Source organism: Coloeus monedula (assembly GCF_965178545.1).
Source record: "Coloeus monedula genome assembly, chromosome: 2".
Lineage (NCBI taxonomy): Eukaryota > Metazoa > Chordata > Aves > Passeriformes > Corvidae > Coloeus > Coloeus monedula.
This window is the reverse complement of record NC_138782.1, coordinates 25,860,043-25,887,728: the sequence shown is the minus strand read 5'-3', so window position 1 is coordinate 25,887,728 and position 27,686 is coordinate 25,860,043. Positions and strand designations below refer to the sequence as shown.

Sequence of the window (27,686 nt, the reverse complement as noted above, 5' to 3'; positions counted from 1 at the left end):
CAGGAGCTATAAGCAGAAAGAAAAGTGATTTTCTAGCTTTCTGAATGCATAAAGTACCGGGACATGTATTGAAAGAGGATGACGTTTAAAAGGAGTCGTTCCAAGAGACACCACCACGGCTGTGCTTGCGCAAGAACCAAACTCATTAGCAGATGGAATTAGCATTAGGAAGAGGATGGAGGAAGCGCCCTGAGGCTTTTCCCTGCTCGGCTCGGCCAGTAGGTGTCACAGCAGTCAATGCTATCGGTGCACAGCGACTCCAGGCCACAGAGGTGTCTAGCTTGGAGAACGCTAAATTACTGTACTTAAAATAAATCGGCTTTAATTAAAATTAAAGAAAAAAAAAAAGGAGTCATTAGTCATTTCTATGACTTTCTAGCAGATATTTCAAGTATCCTTAAAGAGTTTGGAAAGAACGCAAACAGATTGCCAAACATGTCTGCAAATACCACAGCTCTTACACCTGCACTTAGGGCTTTAGCGAGGCATTAAACACTCCGTGCTGGCACAGGTTAAAAGAACAGAGATGTTTGCTGCCCCCTCCCCAGCTGTATCAGCCAGTCTGACCAGCACACACCACTGAGGTTTGTTCCCAGACATGCCTGGTCTGAGAGCTACAGCTAGAAAACATCAGGCTGTCACAACATGAACATAAAGCCAGAGCAGTACGACTTGCAGAAGCAAGAGAATTTTAAATAATTATTAAAAATTTTCTACTTCAAAGGAAATTAAGAACAAACACATCTAGGAGAGCTCCTTGGGTTTAGCTTCTTTTTTCCTGATGTGAACGCTCCAGCAGCAAAACTTCAGGCTGAGTGTTTTCCTACCCTTTACCAGCACTAAGGGAAGCAGATGGGCTCTAATCATGCTCTGATATAGCAAAGAGAAGAAAAGCATATGATGGCATCCCCCATCATGAGTCTGCCTTTATGCTTGCCAGTCAGCTGTGCACATATAAAGCAATCATGACTTTGTTTGGCATTTCCTCTGGAACATATGGTGATTTACTATGCAGTCTCCAGCATGTATTGACACTGTTTTGAATCGCACTTAAATCCTTCCCTACTACACACAAAAACATAAATACATGTGGTTTATGTTTAGGGTCCTGTCTACCCAATAGCAGAAGGGTCCTACCAACAGCTACAGAGCAGCTGCCGACAGCCCCCCTGTCCCCAGTGACCAGAAATTTCAGTGGGAGGAAAAGGCTTTGTTTTGGAGGGGAGACCATGACAACTTGCTGCAAAGCAAGACAGCTTTAAACAGACCACCTGTGTGCCCAGAGGACCCCCACTGCCTGGCTGAGCACACCAAGTGATTTCTGTTTATCAGCATCCAGTCCTGCTCTATCCTTTCTGCCTAGTCCCACTGAGTGGTGGGTTGCATAATGATCCAAAAATAGATCACTAAAATATGAAAATTATTAGACATACTTAATAATAATCCCTGCAGCTAAATTTTTCATAGCAGGCAATTGGCTGGCAGGTTACACAATAGAGCATCCAAGATGTGAGTCAGAGCAAAAAAAGAGAGAAGCTATAAGAACATCAGTTAAAAAAGTCCCACAGATTTAGGCAGTGCTCTCGGTTCATTACCAAAATGCATCAACTGTGACAACTGGATCTTCAAACCCTGTGCAACTTTGGAACAAGTAACAGTTTTCTTTTCTCACCAGTAATTGAAGAGGCCATCCAATAATTAATCTTCTCAAGCCAGGAAACACACTTTTTTCTTCAGTAGCACTGATATGAGGAACACAAGTTAGATTTAACAGAGTTACTCAAATTTTGTAAAATCAAGACAAACACCAAATAAAATGCCCTATGAAACACCAAGATTGAAACATTCTTTCTATGTTTTTCTCAAAACAACAGCAACAAAAAGGAAATCCATTGGATTGCCAGTGTCTGCTGATCTTTACACAGTCATATTTGTAGCACTCCTGAAATACTGAAGAGAGGAAACATAGTTCATCTTTTAAAAGACAGAAGCAATTCCAGTGAACGACTCTTTAGCCCTTCACTCCTAAGGAAAATAACCATACTGCCCACAAGATGCATCTCATCAAGAAAATGTAATTAGGTATAATTACTTCACCATGCTTTTAAGAAGCTAGTATCATTTCCTGTTCTTGGTGCATAGGCTCCACCTTCTTTAACATATATGCACTAAAAAACCTGACCAAAGTAAACCAGGTTACTAAACATACATTCACTTCTCCAAGGAAAAGAGATGAGAAAAAATAAACTACATAAAGCAGATGTTCAGATGTTAGTGGGTTTGCTTTGTGTTTCACCAAAAGACACCGGGATAACAAAGTGGTAAAGGCAGTAAGCGTCTTCCTAAACTTGGATAAAACTAGGGAAAAAAAAAAAAGCAAGTATTTTAGTGGCACAAGAACTGAAATGAATCAGGTGAAAACAGGTTATTTACAGCGCTTTTAGAGCCTGAAAAACTGCAAAAGCAAAATACCCGCCTTTAAACGTTTAATCTTGGATCTTTAATCTTGGATCGCATTAAGCAAGCCAGATAAGAAGCACTCATGATTGCTCAAGGCACTTGGGTGAGTGGTTCCCTCACCCTGAGCTCCCACCCTTCTGCAAAAAGCTGCTGCCTGCTGGCTTCCAGCTCCAGAAGACTTACTAAGGCCCAAGAATGACCTAAACAAGAGTGCTTCACAGTATCACACTCAGTCATCAAAACTTTGGTTTCAACAAGGGCCTTATCAAAACAGGTTTATCAGCTAAATTTAGGCTATTGTTGTTTTCCAAAGCCCCTGCTCCAGTCTCACCTAATGCTGCACTCATGCAGATCCCCTCCTAAAGGGGTAAGAAAAAGCTTTGGTGTTCTGCATTCAGTTACAAGCTTTATATTACAAGCTTTGTAGAGCCCTGTAACTCAGTCCCTCACAATGTAACTCGCGCCAGGTTGTAGAGGGGAGATGTTCTCTGGAAAGCACAGGTTTCAAGGGAAATCAAAGGGGAGCTCCTGCCTGGGTGGCAGCACTAGAATCATAATCAAGGAAATAAAAGGAGCTTGATGGCACCCTAACAAGCATGAGTCAATGTATTTCATGCTTGTCTGCCATCAGGAAAGGCAGAGACGCTTTACCAGTGCCCAATAAAAGAGCAGTTTAATTTCCAGTGTCTAGCAAGCAGCTTGTTCCAAATCTGTTGTTTGCTTCATTGGAGTATAAAACAAAATCAAAATTAAATCGTTTGTCTGTTTCTCTAAATCACTTAGGATGTCTACAGGCAATTGAAACTTTTTAATAGGAAACAAAGAATATTTATATTGCAAAACAATCTTAAACAATTAATATTATGCTATTAATATTATGCTATTTTTCTGCATTTAATGCAAGTTGCCATATCAATACCCTAAACAAAAAGTAAAATGGGAAGCTTCCTAATGCAATCATGATTAGTAGGTCTTAAGATAAGCATGTGGGAACTAAAGAGCCACGGATCCAGGAATAGCCAAATAAAAACTAACATTAGCTTCCTTTACATTACAAAGGTAATTTGTTTAGCTTATCATTATCGTTCTTACTGTTGCGTCTTCACACCCTACTCCTATCTGCTCAGTCTTGCATTACTGCTCATGCAGAAGTCATATCCAGCATTTACAAAAGAGATTAGAAACCTCTGGTTAAAGAAGAATCAGGAATTTCTTCAGTAGAAGTGTTCACCACTGGTGTCAGATCCATTTTAGGAGGCTCCCAGACATAAGAATTATTCTTATTTGTTTGTTTGTTGCACAGCTCCATGAACCATGAAATACCTGGCACTGAACTGTGCTTGATTTCAAAGCAAGAGTTTTTGCTATGAACAAGTTGTGCTAGAAACCTCCAAACAGCTCAGAAGAGTAATCCTTTGTAAAAATCTTATTTTCTTCCATCTCAGCTAGCTTTGATGCTTCTATGGTAAAACTACAAATATTCACTGTCAAGCTGCCCTTTCAGAATGTTCCCGAGCACTGTATATGCCAGATGGCCTCAGGCTGGAGCACGAATGTTGTCTTCTCTGCTGCTGCCCAGCCTGGTATCTCCAGCAGGCTCTACCTGGTCTTCACTGCATCCCTGAGAGGGGACCTACTGCCACAGACACCATCCCTTGGCAGCTAAGGCAATTGAGTCTCATTAACACACTGGTTGTTCACACCACTCGCACAATACAAAGCAGTCCTATGGAAGGGACCCTGCCTAGCTCTGCTACCTGCCAGCGTGTGTTCAGGTAAGGTGAGGGAAATGAAGAAAGAAATCAGCAGCAGGATAGATCCAGATCTCTGAGAGGTCAGCCTTCCTTACCCGACTCCCTAGGCTCATCAAGGACTGTACGTGAAAAGCCAACCACCACTGGCCTCTAGGTGTTTGTTCCAGCAGACCTGTTTGCCCACGTGAAGCAGAACCACCCTTCTCCCTGCTGCCTCAGGCTTTTTCTTCCATCACTATCTCCTGAGAAGGTGCTCCCACAACTCAGAAAATGACATAGCTCATGAAGCTTGAGATGTCCTGCCTGTCTTAAGGGACACAGCTGGCCCAGGTCACATTCAAAGGCTGCTCAGAAGGTGTGGGGCTCAGTTGCTGGTGGGCAGAACACAGCAAATCACACATGCAGAGTAAATCTCAAAGGAAAACATGACCTGGCATTGTGCTCAGGCAGGGGTAGGCAGCATGCACGGTGTGACGAGCCAGTCTCACATCCCAAGCACACACAGTTGCTAAGTGAGTCTGGGGAGTCTGAGCAACACACAGCTGGCATTCATCCAGCAAGCATGGAGCAGCAGCTTGATCACATGTTGTTTTTGTAAGGTGGGAGGGCTGCAGGATGCAAGTGTTATATCTATTCTGGTCCTTAAAGCAGCTTTGTTGCTCATGTTCACACAGGAGGAGCAGGAGCATAAGGATCAATCATGCACCATTTGGGTACCACGTGGAAATACCAATTAAGACTGCTTTTGATGGCCACCATGGCAGAGGGCCAGCAGCATGACCTCTCCAGTGGGAGACATGGGCTTCATATCCATGCCACACAGCTTTTGAAGCAGCATTTTTTTACAAGGAGTGTGGTAGATCAGTGGTCCAGGTTGCACAGTGAGGTGGTAGATGCCCCATTGCTGAAAACACTCAAGGTCAATTGAATGGGACTCTGAACAAGCTGATCTAGTTGAAGAGGTCCCTGCACTGCAGTGCAGTCAGACTAGATGACCTTTAAGGGTCCCTCTCAACACTCACTATTCTGTGATTCTGTATTGGGTCCCTCAGGCTCAAGGATGTGCTATGGTAGCCATAAGACACGATGCAGTGGGTACCACATCAGGCTTTCTAGAAGGCACTGTGTTGGTAGGTTAAGCCTTGGGTACTAGAGCAACCTTGGATACAGACAGTTGAAAAAGGACCTCAAGTGCAGTTATGTCACCAGAAGATGCTCCTGACTTTTTCATTTTCTTCTACTGGCTGCTTTAGTAATATTTCTTGGAGATCATGAGAGTGTAGATGTTGCTTTACTGCAGCTTCTATCATCAGGAAGGAGTAGCAGACAGGCTGTCAAATGGTGAAGTCTGAATGGTTTCTTTGGGGCACAGCTAGGGGCAAAGTTGGTGAGACAATCTGAGGTTGCTCTTTACTGTTTTTATCGTGTCCACCTGGTCTAATAAAACTCTGAAACACTGAGCTGTCTCTATCCCCAGTCACCAACTGCTGTTCTATAGCCTTGTGGATCACAGAGCACCAGCTGCTCCATTCATCCAGGTTTTTTCACCCACCTCCATGGAGAGATACCAGATGCTCCACTCCTCTCCTGCCTCTTTCTCTGTTTTAACATGCTTCTCTACTGAGAGGCTCTCTTGGTACATGCAGCATTCAACAAGGGGAAGAGGGACAAGCCTGTGTTTGAAATACCATTTTTCTGGCCTCTCCTGACAACCTTGTCCTTGTTTTCGCTCACTCAGTTGCTTCCTTTAGCACACTCGTATGGACTATTAAATACTTACAGGCTGGGTTTTGCTTCAAAGCAGACACAAGGCCCTTTGCAAGACTGCAGCACAAAACCAGAGTCTGCTCTTCCACTACACAAAGCATAACTCAACATACTGTGCCACGTGCTGCAGACCTTCGAAGGTTTTCTACACTGAGAACATATGACTAGAAAATGCTGGTTCCATTCCTCACTGTCACTGAGGGTCACTGTACAAGACAGCAAGTCACTTAATCCTCTACATTTCAGTTTCCTTTCACATAAGGACAATAAGTCATTCAATCTTATAAAAAAGAAATAAAGAAATATAGTCCCATAGGAGCTCTTTGGATGAAGTGCTCCTTTTGTATACCTTAAAATATCCAGTAAAGAAATTCCAACATGTAATAAAATGACAATATTATTAATGGTAATTTGGTAGGAGCCTTATAGTTCTACAAAGTGTGCCTTTCTGAACAGCTCTCTGAAGAGCATAATGAGGTTTGGAAAATCTTACTGATTGAAAAATGTGGTGAAACAAGCAACATGCAATATTTAGTGAGAGATTCTCAGAGAGCATACCAAGAAACACCCCCTCAGTATTTTTAAAGTTATGCCTTCACATCTCTAATAAATATGCTAGATATAAAAATAACAGAGCAATTGCAAATTTAGATGAACTTTTATAAATTTTGGAAACATATTACAAACCGAAACCCACAAGTTTTCCAGACTCCCTTTGTGGCTGCATCTGTGTTACAGAACGGTTTGGGTATGAATGCTGAAGGTTGTTTAGGAACCATTTTGATTGTCAAACACAAATGACCGTTTTCAAGGTTGCTGAAAAAGACCACTGTAATGCTTTTATGTTACAGAATATAACTGATCCCAAATGACATCCCAAATAAAAGCTTTCCATTATGACTTCTTCCATTCACTCCCATGAATTTGTCATTGGACTAAATGTGAATCTCCTCTTTCAGAAAGGGTACAGGATAATCACTGAGAACATGTAAGCCACTGAAACTTTTACTCCTACAAGACTTACTGCTTGAGCAATTTGAAAAATGCAAGCAAGGAAAACTGAAGGTTAATATTTCTAGACCACACCAAATTTCTAATGGCAAAGCCAATATCCATTTGTTAGAGCTAGCACTGTTTTCTTCCTCTGTTATTGCTTTGCAACTTAGCATGACCAAAGGTTACAACATCTTCATATTTCCACTCTAGCCAACCATCTGATCAAGTATGTGATGGAAGTCAACAGCAATTTTGTTTTCATTAATCAAGATAATAACTGGCAATAAATAACATCTTTGCAGTCACTGTGAAGTAACAGCAAAACCTTGAAAAACAACAAATTGCCCGTCCCCCTGCTTAGAGGAAGACTGCAATGTGCCTCACTTCTGCAGCACTGGATACAAAATATGCTGGAATTTACATGACATTTAAATCTTATACAAGATTCAGGCATCAACCTTGAAGATGGGAGACACAGGTGTATCTATTCCTGTCAACCTGGGTATACCATTAGTTCTTTTTGAAGTATTTTGTCCGGGTTTGGGTTTGACTTTTGGTGTTTTTTTTTAAGAACCAACGTAAAAAAGAAGGTTCCAAAAGGGGAATGTAATTCTGTATTTTCATACAAAGACAATGTTTACACAAAGTAAATAATCCAATGTATTACAAAATTATTGTGGCAGAAATTTTCTTGGATTCTCTGATGTCAGCTCTGTAAAAGAATAATGAAAAAAAAAATTGTTGTGTAGTATATTTATTAGAGAGCATATGGGAGAAATGACCAACCATGAAGTATGTCGGAATGGTGGAAGCACATCCTCTGAAATTTTAAGAGGGAGGCACAGTACCTTTAGATGAATTGCAAGGCAAAGCCAGGTTGGGGAATGCTAGGGAAACGGTATAGATGTGGTTTGCCAAAGTCACAAGGACTTGGAACAGTGCATGTGTGGAGTATTTTCTTTCTGTGCTTGGAAAAGATGCCAGGAGATGGTGACAAAAAGAAGAATCACAAAGGTATATGGTATTAAAAGCGCAAAGTATTAAAGTCCAAACACTTCTTAATTGGGTATTGCGTTTTCACATTCATAATGCTGTACTAACTAAAAATGGATTTAGCAGACTTAGCTCCTGATAAAAATCTGGTGAAAACATTATGCAGTCTCACAGCTGCATAGACAGACAACGCATTTGGACCTGTGGTTAATTAAGATCCCTTCATGTCCAGCTGCATGGCTGTTTGTGGATAGTGAAATTCCCATTCCAAGTCCTATAAGGACAGCATTTTGGGACACTGAGTATACTCAGAGTAGCCTACCACTGTATGCTCCAGCTTTAGTTGAGGGAGGTATTACCGAACACACTGTATACATACGTGTGTCTTCGTATTCTCATATATACACACACAAGATGCTGAAGTTCACACCCCATTTTGTAATGTAAAAAGCAAAAGAGAAAATTAATGGGAACAACAAAAAAACCCCATTAAAATAGGAAGAATATTAATATTTTCAAGTAAAGCTGAGTGTAAGGCCCCCCTGCAGTCTGCTAATTCAGAAAAATTACTCAAAAAACACTTAGTACATTCATTTGTATAGGGATTTTACGTTCTACATCAGTGCCAGGTATCACATTTCTGCTCGAAAATCTGAATCCAAACAGGTGTTTGACACAACAGTGCACTTCCTTTTGAGGAAGGAGTCATACACAGTTTGAGCAAAAACCCAGTTGCTGGCTGCAAAATTAATACCAAAAGAGAGGGGATGATTTGTGATTCTACTCTCACTGTATTTCTCAAAGTAAGTTCTTATACTGAGCCACAGCCCAACACACTCCTTAACACTTGACTTTAGCTGAAGGAATAGTTGGTAGCTGCAGTTATAGCAGACAACTGGCAAGGTGCCCTATCAAGTTTTGTTTGCAATTGGCTCATTCCCATGATGGCAAGAGTACTGGACTTCAAATTCAGAAACTCTCACAAGGCCGCACCTCGTCGTTAACTCCACTTGAGATGCAGCAGTCAAACACTCCAATGTCACGCTGGAATGGGCAGCAGCCTGTAGAGCAGGTTGACATCAGACACCGTGTTACCTGCACGACTGCTCGCAGCAGGCCTGAGACTAAGGAATGTGGCACGCTCCTGGCTATTCTCCCCCAGCAAGATGCTTGTTCAGAGGCAACTAAAAGGCTGGTTGTCAAGGATGGATACAGGAAAAACATCAGTCATCTACACACAGAGGTTAGTTTGACCGCTCAGTGTTTACTGTTTATCTGCTCTGAGATCAAGCTGGGAAACTACTTTGGTTCGCACAAAACCTTAACAGGATTTGTTGGATTTAAGGTGATCTACTTCTTTTATGCCTGTCATGGGGCATAGCAAATAGAGCCCTCAGAGGAACTATGGAGACCTGGCTCAGGCAGAAAAACAGGGAAAGGACGTCCTTTGTCTCGCTGTCCAAGAGCTCACAGTTACAACAAAAGTCTCAACATTTAAGCAAGAAAATAGAGGACCTGTAGGTAGGGTTTGGTCTGGAGCCAGGATCACAAAGCCTCTACACAACACTAGCTGCAACCTCCAGAACGTACTTTCTTTTACTTCCTTTTTTGTTTTCCCATAGGGGGCAGTTATTTCAGCTTTCATTGCAGTGCCAAAGAAAGGATCAATCTGATCACTTAGATTACAAAGTTTGATTACTCAAGGATGTAGGTTGGCCAGTGTAACTCAGCTTTCATATTGCACAGTTATCTACATCCTCTCTCCTTCATGGAGTACCTTGAACAGGTTGTGTTTGGATCTGCAGTCCTATGAGTTCAGCTCTTAGTGACCCCAGAGAAGACCAGAAGGTCAAAGCTGTTATGCCAGTAAATCATCCCCTTTTAGTAAGTTTGTCCTGCACCCAGATACTTCCCAGACCAGAAACATAATTTTTAGAAAAAAAATAATGCAGGAGGGTGTTAAGTCACTGTTCTGTCTTTGCCTTGGTCATTAGTGCTCCACAGTGAAGCACCAGGCCACAGAGGTTACTATGGCATTGACATAATTAGTGCAGTTATAATACATGATAGAACATGGCACACAAATGCAAAAAAGTCTGGGTAACAGCATGAATATATTAGAAAGAGTGTGGGACATTGGAATTACTTGGGAGCTTCAGCAATGATTCAGTCACTGTACATATATATATATATATGCATATATACCCACAGACAGATACAGCAGGCACCAAAAAACCCCCGTATCTTATTTTTTTTATTAGAAATACAGAAAAATGTTCAATCTCTGGCCACTCAGTCATGGTAAGCAGAAGACTGCTTTGGAGAAAGGGTAGGAATTCTTTGAATTCCCCTGGAATGTCCCCTCTTTGCAAGCCTGGTGCAGAACTGGACTAAGGCACCTCATTACACTTGACTGTGGGCAGGTGGTGGAGTGCCATGCACATATTGAACACACCATGCAGACAGACTACACATATTACACTTCTATTTCTCTAAATCAACACAGTAGTAAGAAAAAGGATGAGTTTAAATTTGGGATTAATCCTTCCTACTGTAAAAATACTAGCAAGAATTTCACTGTTTTCACAAGGAAGACTAGATTCCCAGACTGTGTAAGAGCAGCTACACTGTCTTTTGGATTATCGTCTTCCGTCCCTGGTGGTGGGCCAACTTTTAGAACTTCCTCAGTTCCTAGGAAATTCATTTTCTATTTTAAAAAGGCTTGGGGGAGCTATTCTGGGGAATCCTCATTCACTCCGAATAACCGTTCTCTGTATTAAAATTATTTCTACATTTTAGTCTACGTGGGTGGAGGAGGGTAAAAATCAAAGTGATGCATTTCCTTCTGTTGGGATAAACAAGCTGGTGTGGGTGGTTGTGCATGTTAAAACGAGACAAAACCTTTTTTTAACGTCAACTTTCTATTACTCATCTGAAAATAGCTTCACAAAAGCCAAATGTGCCTTTTTTTAAGGATTAAAAGAGTATGAAAACAAATTTTATTTTAATTCACCATCAACCTTGTTACATGCATTTTCATCTACTCGGAAAATGTCTTTCCAAATATGGAAAGACTTTATGAACACTAAAGATATCAAAAAGGTCAGAATTTTTTCTTTTATATTTAAGGCTGAGTATTTTACAAGTCACTGACAAAAAACTCTTTCAAAAACAACTCAAGCAGGTCTCCTCAAAACATGATAAAACAAAGCAAGCATCAATTCGGTTTCTGGATTAATGAATGAAGTTCTTAACCTCAATTTCTGGTTGACCAGAACCCCTTCTGTTTACTGCACTTTTCTTCCAAGTACTGACATGTAATTGGAATGTCTTTATTGACATAACATTGACATAGTTTTCCGTACTTAGAAAACACATTGTGAAATAGCCAAAATTCTGGGTTTACAAATTTAGTCTGCACAAATATAATTTCTAATTCAGTGATCAGAATGCAAATGATAGTTAATAATTTAGTGACCAGCATGGGAAAACTTGCAAATCTACAATAGCACAGAACAGAAAATACTCTTTTACTGAAGATACTTCAAGGCAGTTATGGTTTTAGTATCAGCTTCATAGAAGAACCATATTCTTCCATTTTAAGGTGAATTGGAATTTGAACTTCAGCCATACAAGCTCTTCCATCAATTTTATTGATGACTATTAATACCTATTGATGACTGCATTACTTTTAATGGAATTTGCTAGTGAATGGCCTATCAGAATTTCAACAACGTAATATTTCTGTGAAGAAATACACAGCTTGCTTTGTATGGCATACTAAGTTACTTCTTTATAACAATTGTACAGACATTATACTACAGCACCTAAATGTACGAAAATTACTCATTATTCATAGTAGCAGAAGGCATCTCAAATGTGATGAATTCATTCAATCAGTTTAGAAGGGATTAGTTGTTTAAGAGCATTCTAAAGAAGCATTTTGCTACTTACCCACAGAGCTTTATCTAGGTCCCAGCTAAAATTTACATTACAACATATCATGTAGTGAGTAAAAGCAACAGAACAGTTTTGTTGTCTGTTTTGGGTTTATGTAGCAAGGGTTTGATAGCAGACAGGCTGCAGAGGTGGCTTCTGTGAGAAGGCACCAGAACCTGTCCCCAGGTAGGACAGAACAAGTTGTGGTTCGCCCCAAGGCGGACCCACCATGGGCGAGAGCTACATACATATCCAGTGTCAGTAGCACCTCTGTGGTAACGTATTTAGGAAAGAGTAAAAAACACTGCACTACAGCAGCTGAGAGAGAGAAGTGAGAATAAGTGAAAGAAACTTGGCAGAAACCAAGGTCAGAGAAGATGGAGGGGGAGAAGGTACTCCGGGGCTGGAACAGAGACTTTCCTGCAACCCACGGTGATGACCATGATGGAGACTGTGGAGCTGCAGGTTGTCCCCCTCTGGCTCGTGGAAGCCCATGGTGGGGCAGATACCCACCTGCAGGCCACTGAGGGGGGCCTAGGAAGGAGCAGGTCTTCTGGCCAGGACCTGTGGCTCACCAGGAGAGCGGCCCTGCAGCAGGCTGTTCCTGAAGGACTGCCCCCGTGGAAGGGACCTGCACTGGAGCAGTTCCTGAAGAACTGCTGCCTGTGGGAAGGACACACACTGGACAAGTTTGTGAACTTCCCTCTGCTATGAGAGGGACCTCACACTGGAGCAGGGGAAGAGTGTGAAGAGAAAGGAATGGCAGAGAACAAGCGTTATGAACTGACCACAACCCCCATTCCCCACCTCCCTGCACTGCTCAGGGGAAGGAGAGAGAAGAGTTGGGAGTGAATTCGTGCCTGGGAAGAAGGGAAGCGATGGGCAGAAAGTGTTTTTTAGATTTTTTTTTTTATTTGTCATTATCCTACTCTGATTAACTGGCAATAAATTAAATTAATTTCATTAATTCAGGTTTGTTTTGCCCATGACGGCAATTGGTAAGTGATCTCCTCGTCCTTATCTCAACCCACAAGCTTTTAATATTATTTTTCTCTCCCTGTCCTGTCAAGAAGGGGGAAGATAGAGAGGCTTGGTGGGCACCTAGTTACCAGCCAATGTCAACCCACCATAGCGTTTTAGAACTTCTTAGTTAATTGTGTTTTCTATGGTACACACACATCCCCACTACGTAAACTATTTATCTGTAGCCAGATCTTCCTCTCTATAAGCACAGGAGCCTAAGGCTCCAGGTCACATGCACTAAATAGAACAGAAATAAGTTTACAATTTGGAAGTTTTGGAAAATAAAATTGAAGATGATGTGGCTGAAAGGTAATGGAGTTGCTTTGGCTTGAGCACAATCACATATTTCAATAATTGCTGTAGGTGTATGAACATTAAATGCTCGCAGTTCGTCAAATCCTTTCCAAGTCTGGGTGTTGAGGCTTTACCTGGAGGGGTCCAACAAACTACAGAGGAGGAGAAGGAAGAAATCCAAGGGCACATCCTCCCGAGAGCATGAGGTTTCAACTCATTGACAGACATAGCACTAAAACCATCCATAGAAGATGCACACACAGCAGGCCTCAGAGCACTTTCGGTACAGAGTGTAAAGCCTATTTGCCCAAAAATCTGTGGGCTAGCTAAACAGTTCTCTGTTAGAGACAGATAGAAGTTCAGATGTCCAAGGCCAGAGAAAAGATGCAAAAATGCAGTATGGTATCTACCAATGATGAAACAGAATAAATTACCTTTTGTTTAGATTGACATGGAAAAACTGTGAATACAAGAACAGCTTTTAAAAAACAGCATGGGAAGGAACACAGTGCTTAACTGTTTATTTATATTTGGACAGGTTTTTTGGAAATTGACAACTTTGCCTCCTGGACAGCTAATTTGGCATAATTCCCAAGCCACAGGCACTTCCAGACATACCAGTCATGTCCAATGTCCTCGGTTTTCAGTGCTGTAAGATGTGTGCCTGTCAAACATCAAAATCCTCTCCCCACAGGACTTGTGGGATTGTTTTGGTGACAAACACAGGAGAAAGAAGCAGGCTGTCAGTTTGACCATTATGAAACCTATCATTAAATGGGACAATATTCTAAAATTAAAATCTTTCTCTTCTCAGTGTAAGAAAGCTTTGTTGAAACCTTCCAGCAATTCAGGCTTTTGTGTAGGAGAAAGAATTCTGGGATATCATTTCAAACCTCTACCACGAAGAAGGATTTTAAAACTTGTCATGCGGAAAGGCAGAATGTAAGGCCATGGACTGCCTCTCTGAAAACAAACTGCTGCCAACGCCCCCTGAGATTTAAAATCAGGGCTTGAGGCACTCCTAGCTGAAATGTATGATTTGAGAGACGTTCTCTCTCTAGTTAGAGCTTACACTATCAAAAGAAGAAAGATTAAGCTAATGCTGAAGAGGAAAGTACAATTACATTTTAAAATTGCTTTTTGAAAAAGATGTTGGGGACCTGTCCACTGGCACAGTTGGAATACCAGAGAATAAACACACCACATGTACAAAAGCAAGCAATCTTACACTGCCAAGGAGAGAGACTATTCTGTTACAATCACTGCTCTCTCAAGTATGTTCTGACTAGGAGCTTTGGCTCTAACTCACTAAATCATGTTTGATTTGTAAAAACACAGAACGTTCTTTGCCGCTTCTTTCACTCTAACAAAATCCCAGTAACATACCTACATCCTACTGTCTTCCTTCTTTTATATCAGGATACAAGTAGCTTCTGGGAAAGCTACTTGTGCTTCCTATCATGACACTCCAAAGTATTCAGAATTAGTCATTTAATCTCTATCCAGGCTAAAACGGCTTACTAGAGAAATCTCAGCTTAATAAATTATGTATAAGAATTCTCCCTTTTATGTAGTGCGAGCAGTCATTTGAGCTACAACATCATTTATGGCTGCAGCAGAATGAAATGAGCAAATACACTGTGGTACAACCCAGTGTAAGTTAATACTGGTCACAAAGCTCATACACATGGAAAGAAGCAACTGCTAAAGCCAGAACATTTCCCAAAGGCCTTTCCCATTCTTAAAGAAGGTGCCAGCAAACTTGCACCCCATCACATGCCAAAGACAGAGACAGGTAGTTATGCTTCTACAAACCTGGAGCTACGATGTCCAATTTGGAAACCCAGAAGTGTTTAAATATTTGGTGGGAGAAGCCAGACCTCCATCCAGCCTGTGCATCCTGCTGCCCTCCTAATCTGCAGTATTTCTTTTGTCTAGCGTATCTTCCATGAGAGTGAGTTTGTGACTTGACTATCCAACAATACCCCCCAGTGTCTGCACTCTGGTTCCTCTCCAAGATTCCAAAAATGGAGAGAAATATCAAGTTAACCTGCTTTAATTTCAGAACATTGTTACAGCGAGTACTGCTCTGAAAAACCTCTATCAGCTTCCTCTCAGCTGCTAAGTCTTCAAGTCCAACATACAGCCACCTGCAGCCACAGACTGCAGTTTCAGTTTCTTAGCACGGTGGAAAGAGAGATGCAGCAGATGATTCTCCCTCTGTTCCCACTTAGATGAAAATTTCAATGACTGGCAGGAGAAGGAGTTAATTAAAGGTCTGCTTTCTCTTCTCTTTTAGGAAAAATAAAAAGATTTCTAAGTCTGAGCTCCAGTCTGAGGTAACTAGACAGCTAATAACTTCAGCAGGGATTTTAGTCACTTGAGGAAACTGCTCAGGGAGTCACCTGACAGCAAGCTGACACTTTTAAAAAAGAGGATATTTCACTGGTATTTGTTGAGAAAGTGAGTGAAAGGAAACTGCTTTCACAGCACAGACAGGGACAATAATGACATGCCAGGCACAGAGCATTGGAAACTTTTCCCTTGGCCACAAAGTCTTTAAGCATCACAGGCAGTAACATTTTATACCTGCAGGCCTGTTCTAGGGAAGGCATAAAGGGGATACATGGACCAGAAGTGTCCTGCCCTCCCAGCTCAGCTCAAACCACATTCAAGACAAGTAGGAAGACCAGCACAAGGAATGTTGCCCTTTACTTTGCCTAAATCCAGCTCTAGGTTTAGCTAAGGTCAAGACCAATTGACCAGTTTGGGTACCTTCCAATGTGCCTGCATGTCTGCTTATTTCTGCCACAGCCATCAGCACGTGGATCCAGACCCAGTAACAGGGGGAACATCTCTTCACTGGCACTGAAGGGCCTGGGATAGGGAATCCCAGCTCCACCAGGGATCACTAGAGGAGACCTGGCACCCAAGGAATATGTTAATATGGTGAAAAAAATGGACCAGTGCTAGAGTTCACTTAAGCTGAGTGAAACTTGGCTACAAAGCACCTTGAGCTGTGTAGTGAGACTCAGTACCATGGCCAACTGAAGGCATATGTACCCTGAAGATGGGGACACCTCAGAGGAATAACCAAGTCTAAAAATGTGAGATCCTTCTGAAAAAAAAATCCCCAAAGCTGCTTGTTCATGTATTTGGAATCTGTATGAATATATTTGAGAGGAATACACAGTATCTACATTTCAACTAGTTGAACACTTTTGGAGCCAGAGATGAAACTGTTTATTGAAATGAAAAGTGTAATTCTGGTATTTATACTCCAAAAGATATGCAATACCTCACAAATGCAACTAACAGAAGGTACCAGTTCATTTTAATTCTACAAAATTCCATTTGCAGAAATAGACCATAGAAGTGTTAGAAGCGACAGGCTGGGGAGCTATTTCTAAAAAAAAAAAATCACAGATATTTAAACCAGATTAAATTCTAAACTCTAAAAAGTTGCCTTTTAACATGTATTACCTCAAATCTCTAAAGTATTGTACCTTCCATGCATTTTCAAGAACATATATTATCCACATTACTTAACATTTGCATTCTGATTGCAATCAGCCTTCTTCTAATAAAATAAATAATGTTACAGTCTGTTAACCAGGAACCATCAAGCTCTTGCCTCCATTATCAATCAACGCCACTTTTCTGCTGACTGCAACTCAATTAAAATCCAATTATTTGAATAACTGGATGGAAATTGCTATCATAAGATGTATGTTTTTATTAGGAACATTTTGTGTAGAAATTGACAGCACAGGAGTTGTGACACTATGATTAAAAAATGTTTTGTAACCTGGGCTGGGAAAAGCTATGCCAATAAACATGGAGGGGCAGTGTCACTTCTGGAGTAGGTTTTTGATTCTAAAGTCGGGCCTTCTGGCTCAGAGCAGGTCCAAAATTATGTGATTCTGCTAGCATTACTATGAGCTGTTAGAAAGCTGATCCTTCTAAGCTTCAAAGGTTGCTACTTCAGATGATGTTAAAAAAAGAAGTAGTTATACATTCTGAGGGCATCTTACCACATTACCCATGGAGTTAATTATAAAATATGTCAGTCAGTGATACTGATTCTTTAGGTGATATCAATGTCACATTCTTTCATTTACTTTATTTCTTACATTAACTAAGACCAGGTAAGGAGGTGTTTATTAACAGGACATCTCTCTTAATATGCTTGCAGCTGAATACCTTCATTTGAAAAAAATGTCTTAGAAGGAAATCCCCAAGTATAAATTTGTTTCTTAGTTTTTAATCACATCAATTTTCTACCAGAGCTCTGATTTATTTCACCAAAGTGTGGATAACACATTTTTCTTCATTCAACCCTAAAAAGCTGAATTCTTTGATACTGATAACATATGCAGATAGAAAATATCATCGCACTACTTTTACTTTCAGTATGCCAACTCTAAATATAAAAAATAAAGTATCTTTAAAAATGTCTAGTTGTAAAGTCTAATTTTACAAAACAGATTTAAAAGATTAAAACAGTTCTATTTTTTTCAGGTCTAATTATCTAGGACTTACTTGGCACCTGAAATTACTATGGAGAACCATTTAAGGACAAAAATTTCTCCTATCAAACATATTTCTTTACCTGATGTCAAATACCCTTATGAAGCAAGTACAGGTTCTCTAATGCACTTCTTTTCAGCGTAATATTATTGTCTTCTACCTCACATCATAAAATCATATCATCTGAATTATACCTACTACAGTTTTAATAAATTTCTGCAGAGGTTGTTCACTGAGGATTACACAGAGGATTTAAACTGGGCTATTAGATTGTGATTACTTGCATTTGACAAAATACCTTGAACTGGCACACAGCAAGGAATGAAAAGAGCCAAAAAATCAAGGATAAGAAAATGGAAATACTATAGATAAGCAAAGTAATTCCAAAATGTGATTTATAATAAAAGAAACAACTCTTGATAGAATGTCATCTTCATATTACTTTTCCATTGTGATTACTGTACTTAACTTTTGTTCCATATATCAGATTTTATATCTTTCCTGTCATTTTCCTTGTGATTTCAGGAACACCCCTAAAATATTTTTAGGGGCTTTACAAGCTAAAGTTGCATTAAGTAGTGAATGCTGTTTATCACACGTACATGACAGTTTTCATATCTGCTGGAACCTGTCTACTTCCTAGAAATGTCTAATACTTTCACATACACACAGTCTAGCTCCCTCTAAAGCTAGCACTGGAATAAATACTTATAGCCTTTTGACTCTACATGCTAGCAGGGTCTCCTAGGCAAGCACTGAAAAGTCATCTTATAAAAGGGGTCCACGAAAAATGCCAGAATTCAAGCCATTCAGTTTTCTCACGCAGACAGACGTTAAAAGTGAGATCATTTACATGATGTATGTTAAAATCACAGCTACTTACCCTTTTTCTCAAGTTGTAGGTCAAAATCAGATTTCTGGAGAAGGAGTGTGAAAAGGCTGTGTAGAACTCCAGCACTTTCTGCAAGGCATCCCTTTTTATCACATGAAGATCACAGTAAGTCAAAGCCCTTACATTAGCACAGGACTGGGCGAGGGTCGACTCCTTCCAGAACACATCACCAAAAACGTCTCCTTTGCCTGCAGAAAATCAACACCATTGCTTTCAGTAACAGCACTACTTCCATCAAAAATATAACAGAACAGACATCTCATTCATGCAGTCAAGTGTCTTCTATTTTTGCACTCAGAAAAAAAAACTGTCTGGAAAAAAAAACTTTGAAGCATTTAATGGCTAACTTTTTCCAGTATCTTTTTCTTAATTACTACAGTCTAGCAAAACTTCATAAGAATGAATCATAATTTGAAAGTGTTCTATGTGACAAGTTCCCTTTAAATATCAATAAAGATTTTTCTTTCAAAATCAAGAGAAGTGGTTCACTCTTGGTTCATGTTCTCTTCTAATCCCTTTCAAAGAAATTAATTAAGAGGAAATGGTTTTTCCCTTTCTCCATTTAACTGTCACGCAAAGGATCTGTTTCTTACATCTCTGCTGCTGAGTCTTCTTAATCTGGCTACCATTTACCCACTGTTGTGTCAATAAAACCGTCCTGTATAACATATCAGTGCAGTTTCAGGCTGCAACTAAACAGAGTCCAAACCAAGAGGAGTACAGATTAGTTATCCCCAATGCAACAATGACAAGGCATGAATGTTTAGCTGTTTCACACTGGAAAGAAGAAAATTACCGTTTCCTCACACCCTTTCCATGTGCATGTCTCTATGAGCTTGGGGCAAGCAGTGAAATCCCTGCAGTGGGATACTACAATGAGGGCATTTGCACCAGTCTGGGCACTACAATGCTGGGCACATATACCAAAACCTACTGAGGAGCAGCCCCCAGTCAGGATTTCACTGGTCACACCCCAGCTCAGGCTGGGCACAAAAGGGAGCGTGTAGGAGAAAGTTACAAGTTCATTTCCAAAAGTAATTGTCTTTTTTTCCTGTTTTCCAATACACAACGCTAACAAAAAAAGAATATTCAGTTGTTACCTTGATAATGAAAAGCTAAACTGTTTTTGTTTTCAAATGCGTTTTCCTCCCAAACTTCTGCTGCGCTATATCACCGCTGCCCATCTCTCTTAAGACCAATGACATGGAAATGCATCCACATCTATCAAGCTGTAGTAGGAATGGTCCCTTGTCTTATAAGTATTATCTTGCCCGTAGCAATTCTTAAATCCAAAGCATCAATATATATATTAGTTTACTGACTTCAGCCAGGTTCTTTTAGATTTCCTTCCCTAAATAAATTGTCATTTTTGAAAGCTTATATGAAAGCCAAGAGAACTATCAGGAGTAAAGAGCTCAAGAAAACTTCTAATTCAAACTCAGAATTCCCATCTCAGTCCTTCAGCTGTATTCCACCCTTATCTAATCTCTTCCATGAGATGATAAGCATTTTCTCTTTGAGAAGATGCTCTCAACTTGATGGTAAACTACCCTGAAGTGCACTAAGCTGTCGTTAACTCTGATGTGTTCTCAGTCTTCCACAGAAAACCTACACCATCCACCTCCCATGGACCAGTTCAGATCCTGATCACTTTGACTTCATTTTAATTTTAAATGTGTATATACCCTGAAACCACCTGTTCTGTTAGCACATTTTTCACAAGATTAGGCAAACACACCATAAAGATAACCTTTCTTCCACTTCTAGTCTCCTTACATAGGACAATGCCAACATGTGGAAATAGTACAAAAGCTTCATACCAACAAGCATAGCAGTAGTCCCACAGCCCAGTACAGTAAACAACTTTTCTTTTTAACAGCAATGACTTTTCACATTTTCAATTATTTGTATGGTTTTTGTTAGTAGATACATTAAAAACGGCTTAAGAAAAAAAGCTTCCATGCACTTAAAACAGATTTTCCTCTACAAGGCTTTTAGACAGACAAATACACAGTATATTCAAAATTGAAATGAAACAATTTTTATGCACCATAAAAACTGATATGCTTCACTGGGTAAAAATGGATTGTTTGCCTTTGGAATAAATATGCTTTTACTCACAATCTTCCAGGCAATTAGCTAAACAACTGTTTTAATTAACGCTCTGGAATCTATCAAGCATTGAAATGTGGCATCACTGATGAGCAACAGTTAGAGCTGGTAGTCCAAGCACATGGGAGAGGAATTCTAGCTCACTTCTAAGTGCATTGCTTAACATCTCCGGACAAGTTTCCCTACCTTAAAATGACAATAATTATGTTACTGCCCCACAGTAACATGCTGAATAATTAATACAACCCAAGCACAAACAGCAGGGTGCTGCTGTGCCTACCTCAGAAGTGACATACCACAGAAGTTAGTTATGTCTTACTCTTTTTGAAATTTAATTCTGCTTTTCACATAACACAGAAAGACACAACTCTGTCCTTCATCCCTGGCAGCAAGCACAGCTGCCTTTTGCTATTTGTAACTTTTCCCTCCATAAAAATCTCCCTCCTGCAGTATCCTGCCACCCCTGGGAGTCACCTCCCATTAGTGGCAAGAACAGCACAGGAAGGAGCTGTGTCTGCTGGGTGCCAACTGAGCCAAACCAGAGAAAAGCAAAACATGAGCCACAAACTGAATCAGATCACAGAAGTCTCTGTTTTTAAGAAACAAACTTAAAAACCCAAAGAAGCTGTACTCTTTTCTTTCATTAAAAAACTTCCTTGAAGTTAAGAGCAAACAATCTAGTCAAAAATGAATCCTACACTGTATTTCAGTTTCCAAAGTAAGGCACATGGAAGCACCTCATTGCTTTATTTCTGTCAAGTCCATTTGCTAAATGAAGCATACCAAAGTATTAGATTTGATTGTCAGATTCTAAAAGAACCACATTTGACATTTATAGAAAAATGAGGGGGGAAAAGAGCAGTAGAAATCTATACAGCAAGAAGGAATTAAAATTCCACCCAGGATTACCTGCACTGCATCAGAACAATTGGCCACTTATGCATAATAAGGAATTGCATACCATCTCCCTTTGTCTATATGTTCTTCACAAAGTATGATCAATCGCTGTGGAAAAAGGAATCAAAAAAACAGGGGGGCAGACTAAGTGGGTGTTTTATCAAAACCATCTGTAACTGGAAAGCAAGAAGGGTATGGTGATACTTCTGAGTCAGAAGGTGGTTGGCAAAGTCCACTGGCTGCATTAGGGAACTTGAGCCAAAAACCTCTTTTTATATATAACTCCAGGCTTTATATATTTCACCTTACCTCTGAAGAAAGATTAAAAAGCCAGAGAAATGCAGATGGTCGTTTGTTTGTCAGTACTTTGCATTTCTGATTCCCAGTTTGCTGAATTCCAGATGTTTGCCAGGAATGTTTTCTGTCAATCACACTTAAAGTGGATGATCTAAGCTTTTACCATCAATCATTTATATTCCCTGCTGGATTTGTGGGCTCAAGACCTTTTCCACCATCAGCTCAGCATGCATTGGAAAGCCAAATAGTGCTCTGCCTTTTATGTTTCCTTGTTTGTTTTAATTATAACAGCAAGTCCCCAAACCCTGATATATTTAAACTGTGAAGAAATATTTTATAAAACCTGCTGTTTCCATATTGGTTCTTTCCCAATTTCTTCTCCACATCAAGTTTGCTATTTATCTTCTAAGCGAAAAGATGGTTTCTCTGTTACCACTGCCAGTTCAGCCTGAGTCAGGCATAAGGTCAAGCCACATCCACTCTGTCTCCTGAAAGCAGCACCAGTAATGAAGATCTGATTATTACAGCTTAGTCAGGTGTTCTGCTGATTCTGAGAAGAGAACAACACCCTCGCATTACAACTGTATTGCCTTGGTACCACAACAACCCTTGGCTTTTTCACTCTTACAAGAGGAAAGATTGAAGAGTTTTCCTCTTAGACAGAAGATCTTCCACTCTACTCCAAGAAAATAAATATGGCTCATGTGGAATATGTGTTTGGCTGATAACCTGCTCAGTCCATTTTTGGGTTCTGGGTGTCTGGAAGTTGTGGTGCAGTTTTGGTGTGATAGCTGGGGGAGAAAATGAGGCTATGGATTCATGTGTCACAGGTCTTCCAAGTCAGTATGAATTTTGAAGGCATTTGCATGAATCCATGGATTTTCAGTATATCAGACAAAATATTCATGTTAGAATCATTCTCAAAGCAATAGTAGTTGTTACAGCAGCCAACAGCAGAATCTAGGTCAGGTCCCTTCCCAATTTGCCTTCATCTGCATGTTTGAACAACAGAATTAGGATCTGACACAGTCTCAGCAGAACCAAAGATCAGGTAGAATGACCAAACATTGCTCGTGGTGCCTCAGTGGCAAAGCAGCACTAAGCATATCCTGCAGTCAGGTGTTAGCAAATACAGTTATCTGTGATGCTAATACACAGTGGCTGCCACAATGACTTTCCCAGCACAGCTCCCTGGAGCACCCACGTTGGCCTGCACCCTCAGGATCTGCTCTCCACCTCCAGGCAGTGGGGGGACACCAACTACTATAGCAGCAAACACACAGATTCTCTAGGGTCAAATTCCCTCTGTGATCACCACATGATTATTTGCCTTCAACTGAAAATCCTTCCCTTCTCCTCTCTTCCCTCCTTTCCTCCAAATCTAAGTAAGGCATGGAATTTAAATTTTCCCATTTTACTGAGTGGAGAAAGATTCAAGGAAAGTAAAGACACTAGAGCAAAAATAATTTTTCCTCTTGGTGCATTGTTTTAATGCAACAAAATCTGTCAACCAGAAAAAAAATGGAGCTACCATTTGGCATTGAGGTGGAATATTCAGTATCTGTCCTGTAGATAAATTGTACAACTTGACAGCCACTGAATAGCCTGTAGTTTGGTCTTCCAACACAGTACAGCTGGCAGGACATGATGCATGAAAGTGATTTGCTGCTCTGGATTTTCTTAAGATTTCTCAAGTGCAAACTGAGACATGTAACGAGAAGTGAATGACCAACTGCCCTTCAGAGAATACACTATTTTTTTTTTAACCAGAGGTTTTAACTACTCTTTTCCTCTAATTAGGCCTCTGAAAAGCCTGAGCATCTCTGCCACAGAAACCAAAGTAAGTGTTACAGAGATAATAAACTGAAGCTGTACTTTAAGTGATTTGCCTGGTGCAGGAACAGAAACACAGTGTATCTGTCCATGTTGTAAACCACAGCCTGGCAACATTTTGCAGACAGTTTACTACACAACTGCATCAGTTTTCTCTGTTGGAGCACATTACTGTACAGACAAAATAAAAACATTTATTTTAGAGATGAGTAGCAACAACATGATTTAGTTACAGCTAAAATTTCTATTATTGTTGCTATAATTAAGGCGTTTATTTGTCTCTCAGAATACAGCATGGATTATTTTTCACTATGTGAACACTCACCTACTGTGATGAAGGGTTTTAAATGTCAGCTGGGCCCTACCAGGTTTATTCACAAAAAAAGCCAGGAGGCTTCACCAGAATCTGTATCATTTATCCTTATTTGCATTTTAATGGTTGCTATAAAAATGTTACAAAAATGTGGCTGGTTTGTACAAACTCAGGATATGGAGTAGCTCAGGTAACTGTAGTCACAAACGTATTTGGATGTATTTGCACCAGTTAAGTGATAGGAAAAACACAGCTCAATCTGTGTTGTCATTGCATGCGCAGTGCTAACTCTCTGACCAAAAAAAAAAAACCCTATATAAGAGGCTCAAATTGCATTATCCTCCGAGTTACTTCCCTGATTACTTAGGGACAGCCTTTGTGTTCTACATATTGCTTGAAACATACATTAAAGCCCCAAAATTTTATTATTTTATTTCAGACAAAAAGGATTCACACAAGTTTAAATAGTAAGTTTCATGTTCTGAAATACATAAAGTAAATATTTTGAAAACCTCACAAAGTTTGCATCTATCTTGTATTTAATTTTATTTAGTATTTCTAATAACTCCTTCAATACAAATATAACAATCTTACAGAAACATATCTCTGAAAAAAGTATTAATTTGAGATTTGGAGAAAACACAGAAAAACTAGTGTTTCATGAAAATTTTTTCGATTATTTTTTACCTGTCTCTTCTCTTACAAAAATTATTCTTCCTCCTCCAAAATTCTGAAACAGAAACAAAATCCTACCCAAAACAAAAATGAAAATTCATTCAGTGGTTCACCTGGCAGAAATCAGGCTCTTTATAGAAAGCTGACTTCCTTGCTAATTTATAATTTCTACCTCTTCCCACCTCTGGTTGGAGCATGCACACAAACATGATGTGCAAGCCTTCCTAACACAGATATCCCGAGATATCAAGGGACATGCAGGAACAGAGAGCCTCATCTCCACCACATCTCAATTCCAGCTGCCAGTGTCCTGCCAGACACTGCTATCTTCCAAGGGGAACTTCTTCCACATGTGGTGCTGTTGGACAATATAAGAGCACATTATGCAAAGGTGTATAAATTTGCAGCAATAAAACATGAAACATGCCAGAAAGTTCCCTACTAAGGCCTCTGTTCACAGGGAATACTCCTCCTCCTCAGTCACTCCAGCAAGACATCAAATGTTTTAAAAATCTGTTTCTCCAATACCCTGCGCAGTCTTAGACCATCTACAAACAGCACTGGACAGGAGCTTTGGCAATTCATGCTTTTAATGTCTGTCAGAAATTAGACATGGAACAAACAAAAAGTCTCAAAAATGGCAAGTCCTGATATCAATCCACCCCAGATGTCTGGAGGACAGGAATAAGGAATACTCTCTGTCCGAAACCACCATGTGGGATAAACCCATATTTCTCAATAAGAGTTTCAGTGCTGCTCCTACATCCACCATGAAATTAAAATTTTATATTAATGTAGACCTCTTTATGCCACAGCCTTTTAAAAAGTTTAGCTGGATCTCCATCTGTAAAGCTTTTGCTCAGTGTGCCCAGACACTCATTGAGCAAATCAGACTCTGAAAATCATTCCTTCAGTTGCTGTTTATTTAATTACTTAATAGAAACATGTAACTTGCCCAACCTGCCTATATAAATCAATCTAGAAAAACCCCACCCTTCAGCTATAAATAGAAAAAGCACAATAGAACTACTGAGGATAAAGATGATTTTAATTTTAATCATTCCTTTGTCAAAGCACCACTGGTCATGTTTCAGTCTTATTCAATAGCACAAACAATGCTGTGAGGTTAGATACTGTCAGAAAACACATAACGCCATCCATAATCCTGCAACCATTTGTTAAGCCTGAGAGCATGGCAGCTTGGCATTTTTAACACAGAGAGGTGTACCTAAATTTAAAATTCAGGTGAAAAATGAAGCAGTGAAGTAAGTGACTTCTTCAAAGACTTGGAATTAAATAACAGGCTGTAAAATAACACAACTGATTTTTGAAAATGGGGTAGTACACAGAGCAGTTTAGTTTAGGGAAACCTGAGTTAGCTCAGGTACCAGGGACAATCTAAAGATAGCAGCCTCCGCTCAGTTAACTTGTCTGCCACCCTCACATCTGCTGAGAAGCAGTTTTCACATCACTCTGTGAAAGTTGCAACATCTTCCACGGAGAAGGTCCAATCCAGACAACACTCCTGCACTGCTATTGTCCCTCCTCTAAAACAGACCTTCCCTGTGGCACAGTTGCCCTTGCAGTTGGCACTGTCCTATCTGGATGCAAATCTGTCCCACCAAAATCTGAATCAATCCTCTGGTGTCTACATCCGAACGAAATGCTTACGGCTAAATGAGTAAGCTAAAGCAATTGTAAAGAAAACAAACAATTATTCTTATAACATTTCTTTAAGACTGCAATTAGATCAAATTAAATCAGCAGGAATTTCTCCACACAAAGCAAATGGAGCATTTAATATCCTGCTGAAACAAAACATGGCACATCAAGGTCCCCTACAACATCATGTAAAAACCACAGTCTCCAATCTTGTCAACTTTGTAGCTTTGTAAATAACAATAAAAGATCTGTAAGCCAGGGTCATGCAAATTTCACTTCCTCAACTCCTGTGTGATCTTTAATGTAAATCTATGTGCAACCTTTGCACACTCCCTGCCACACAACCCACCCCCACCAAAAAAATTCCCATTCTTGTGTTACTGCATACTTTGATACTTACATAATACCTACATTCTATTATTGCCTTTCAGCTTTGATAGCAGCAAAAGGAATAGCAACAGCAAACTGACCTTTTGGAGAGCAATTATATTCCTTGCTCCCAATAAATTCCTGCCTTCCCTTCGTGTCCCATTCACTTTACGTGCCCTTTGTGGAGTCAGGAGTTGGACTCAACAATTCTCACAGGTCCCTTCCAACTCAGGATATTCTGTGATGCTAAACCAACAGTCAAGGAAAAGGTTTATTCTCTTGAAAGTTTTTTGCTCAAATAAAGATAGCAAGAACATAAATGCAGAACAGCTGGAATGTAACACTTGGGACAAACTGTTTGGTGGGCGGGTGTTGTTTTTCCTTTCTAACTAAATCTTCTAGTAAATGCTACTTTTCTCATCAAGTGCTCAGCTCTGAGGATAACAGCAGTTTCCAGGGCTTTGGTTTTTAATTGTTAAACAAAAGCTTAAAGCTCCCTATCTTTAATCAAGTCCACAAAACTAACCTTCAGTCTTACCTTCCATACACACATGGCCCCCTTGCAGGAAGTATCAAGACCACTTCAGCAGTTTTGAATATTTCATATAAGTAAAGATTCGCTGCTGAGTCAGGCCCTCTAAGAGTCATTAATTGACAAATTTTGCAGCAGTCTGAAAATTTAAGTACAAGACACTGCTTTCCCCACCGCTATCTAGAAAAAAAGTTTGTCACCCTAATTTTCAAGGGTCTTCTTCTTCCTCTCTCTAGCTTTTTACTGGAATGTTTCCCTAAATGTCAAAAATTCCCTCAATTTCAGGCAGAAAAAGTTTGAACTAACTTGGGTCGCAGAATCACTGCCTTCCTTCAGACTTTCTAGAGA

At 40.0% G+C, this 27,686-nt stretch overlaps 1 protein-coding gene across 1 annotated transcript in view; it reads right to left on the bottom strand.

The window, feature by feature from the left end:
* Window positions 1-27,686, bottom strand: part of KCNH1 (potassium voltage-gated channel subfamily H member 1) — a gene marked incomplete at both ends in the record, with an annotated part of 171,378 nt that overhangs the window by 51,929 nt on the left and 91,763 nt on the right. The window contains one exon of the mRNA XM_082302551.1: window positions 18,640-18,836. Within this exon, the coding sequence (XP_082158677.1) occupies window positions 18,640-18,836 (197 nt within the window). The remainder of the gene's footprint in view (window positions 1-18,639; window positions 18,837-27,686) is intronic.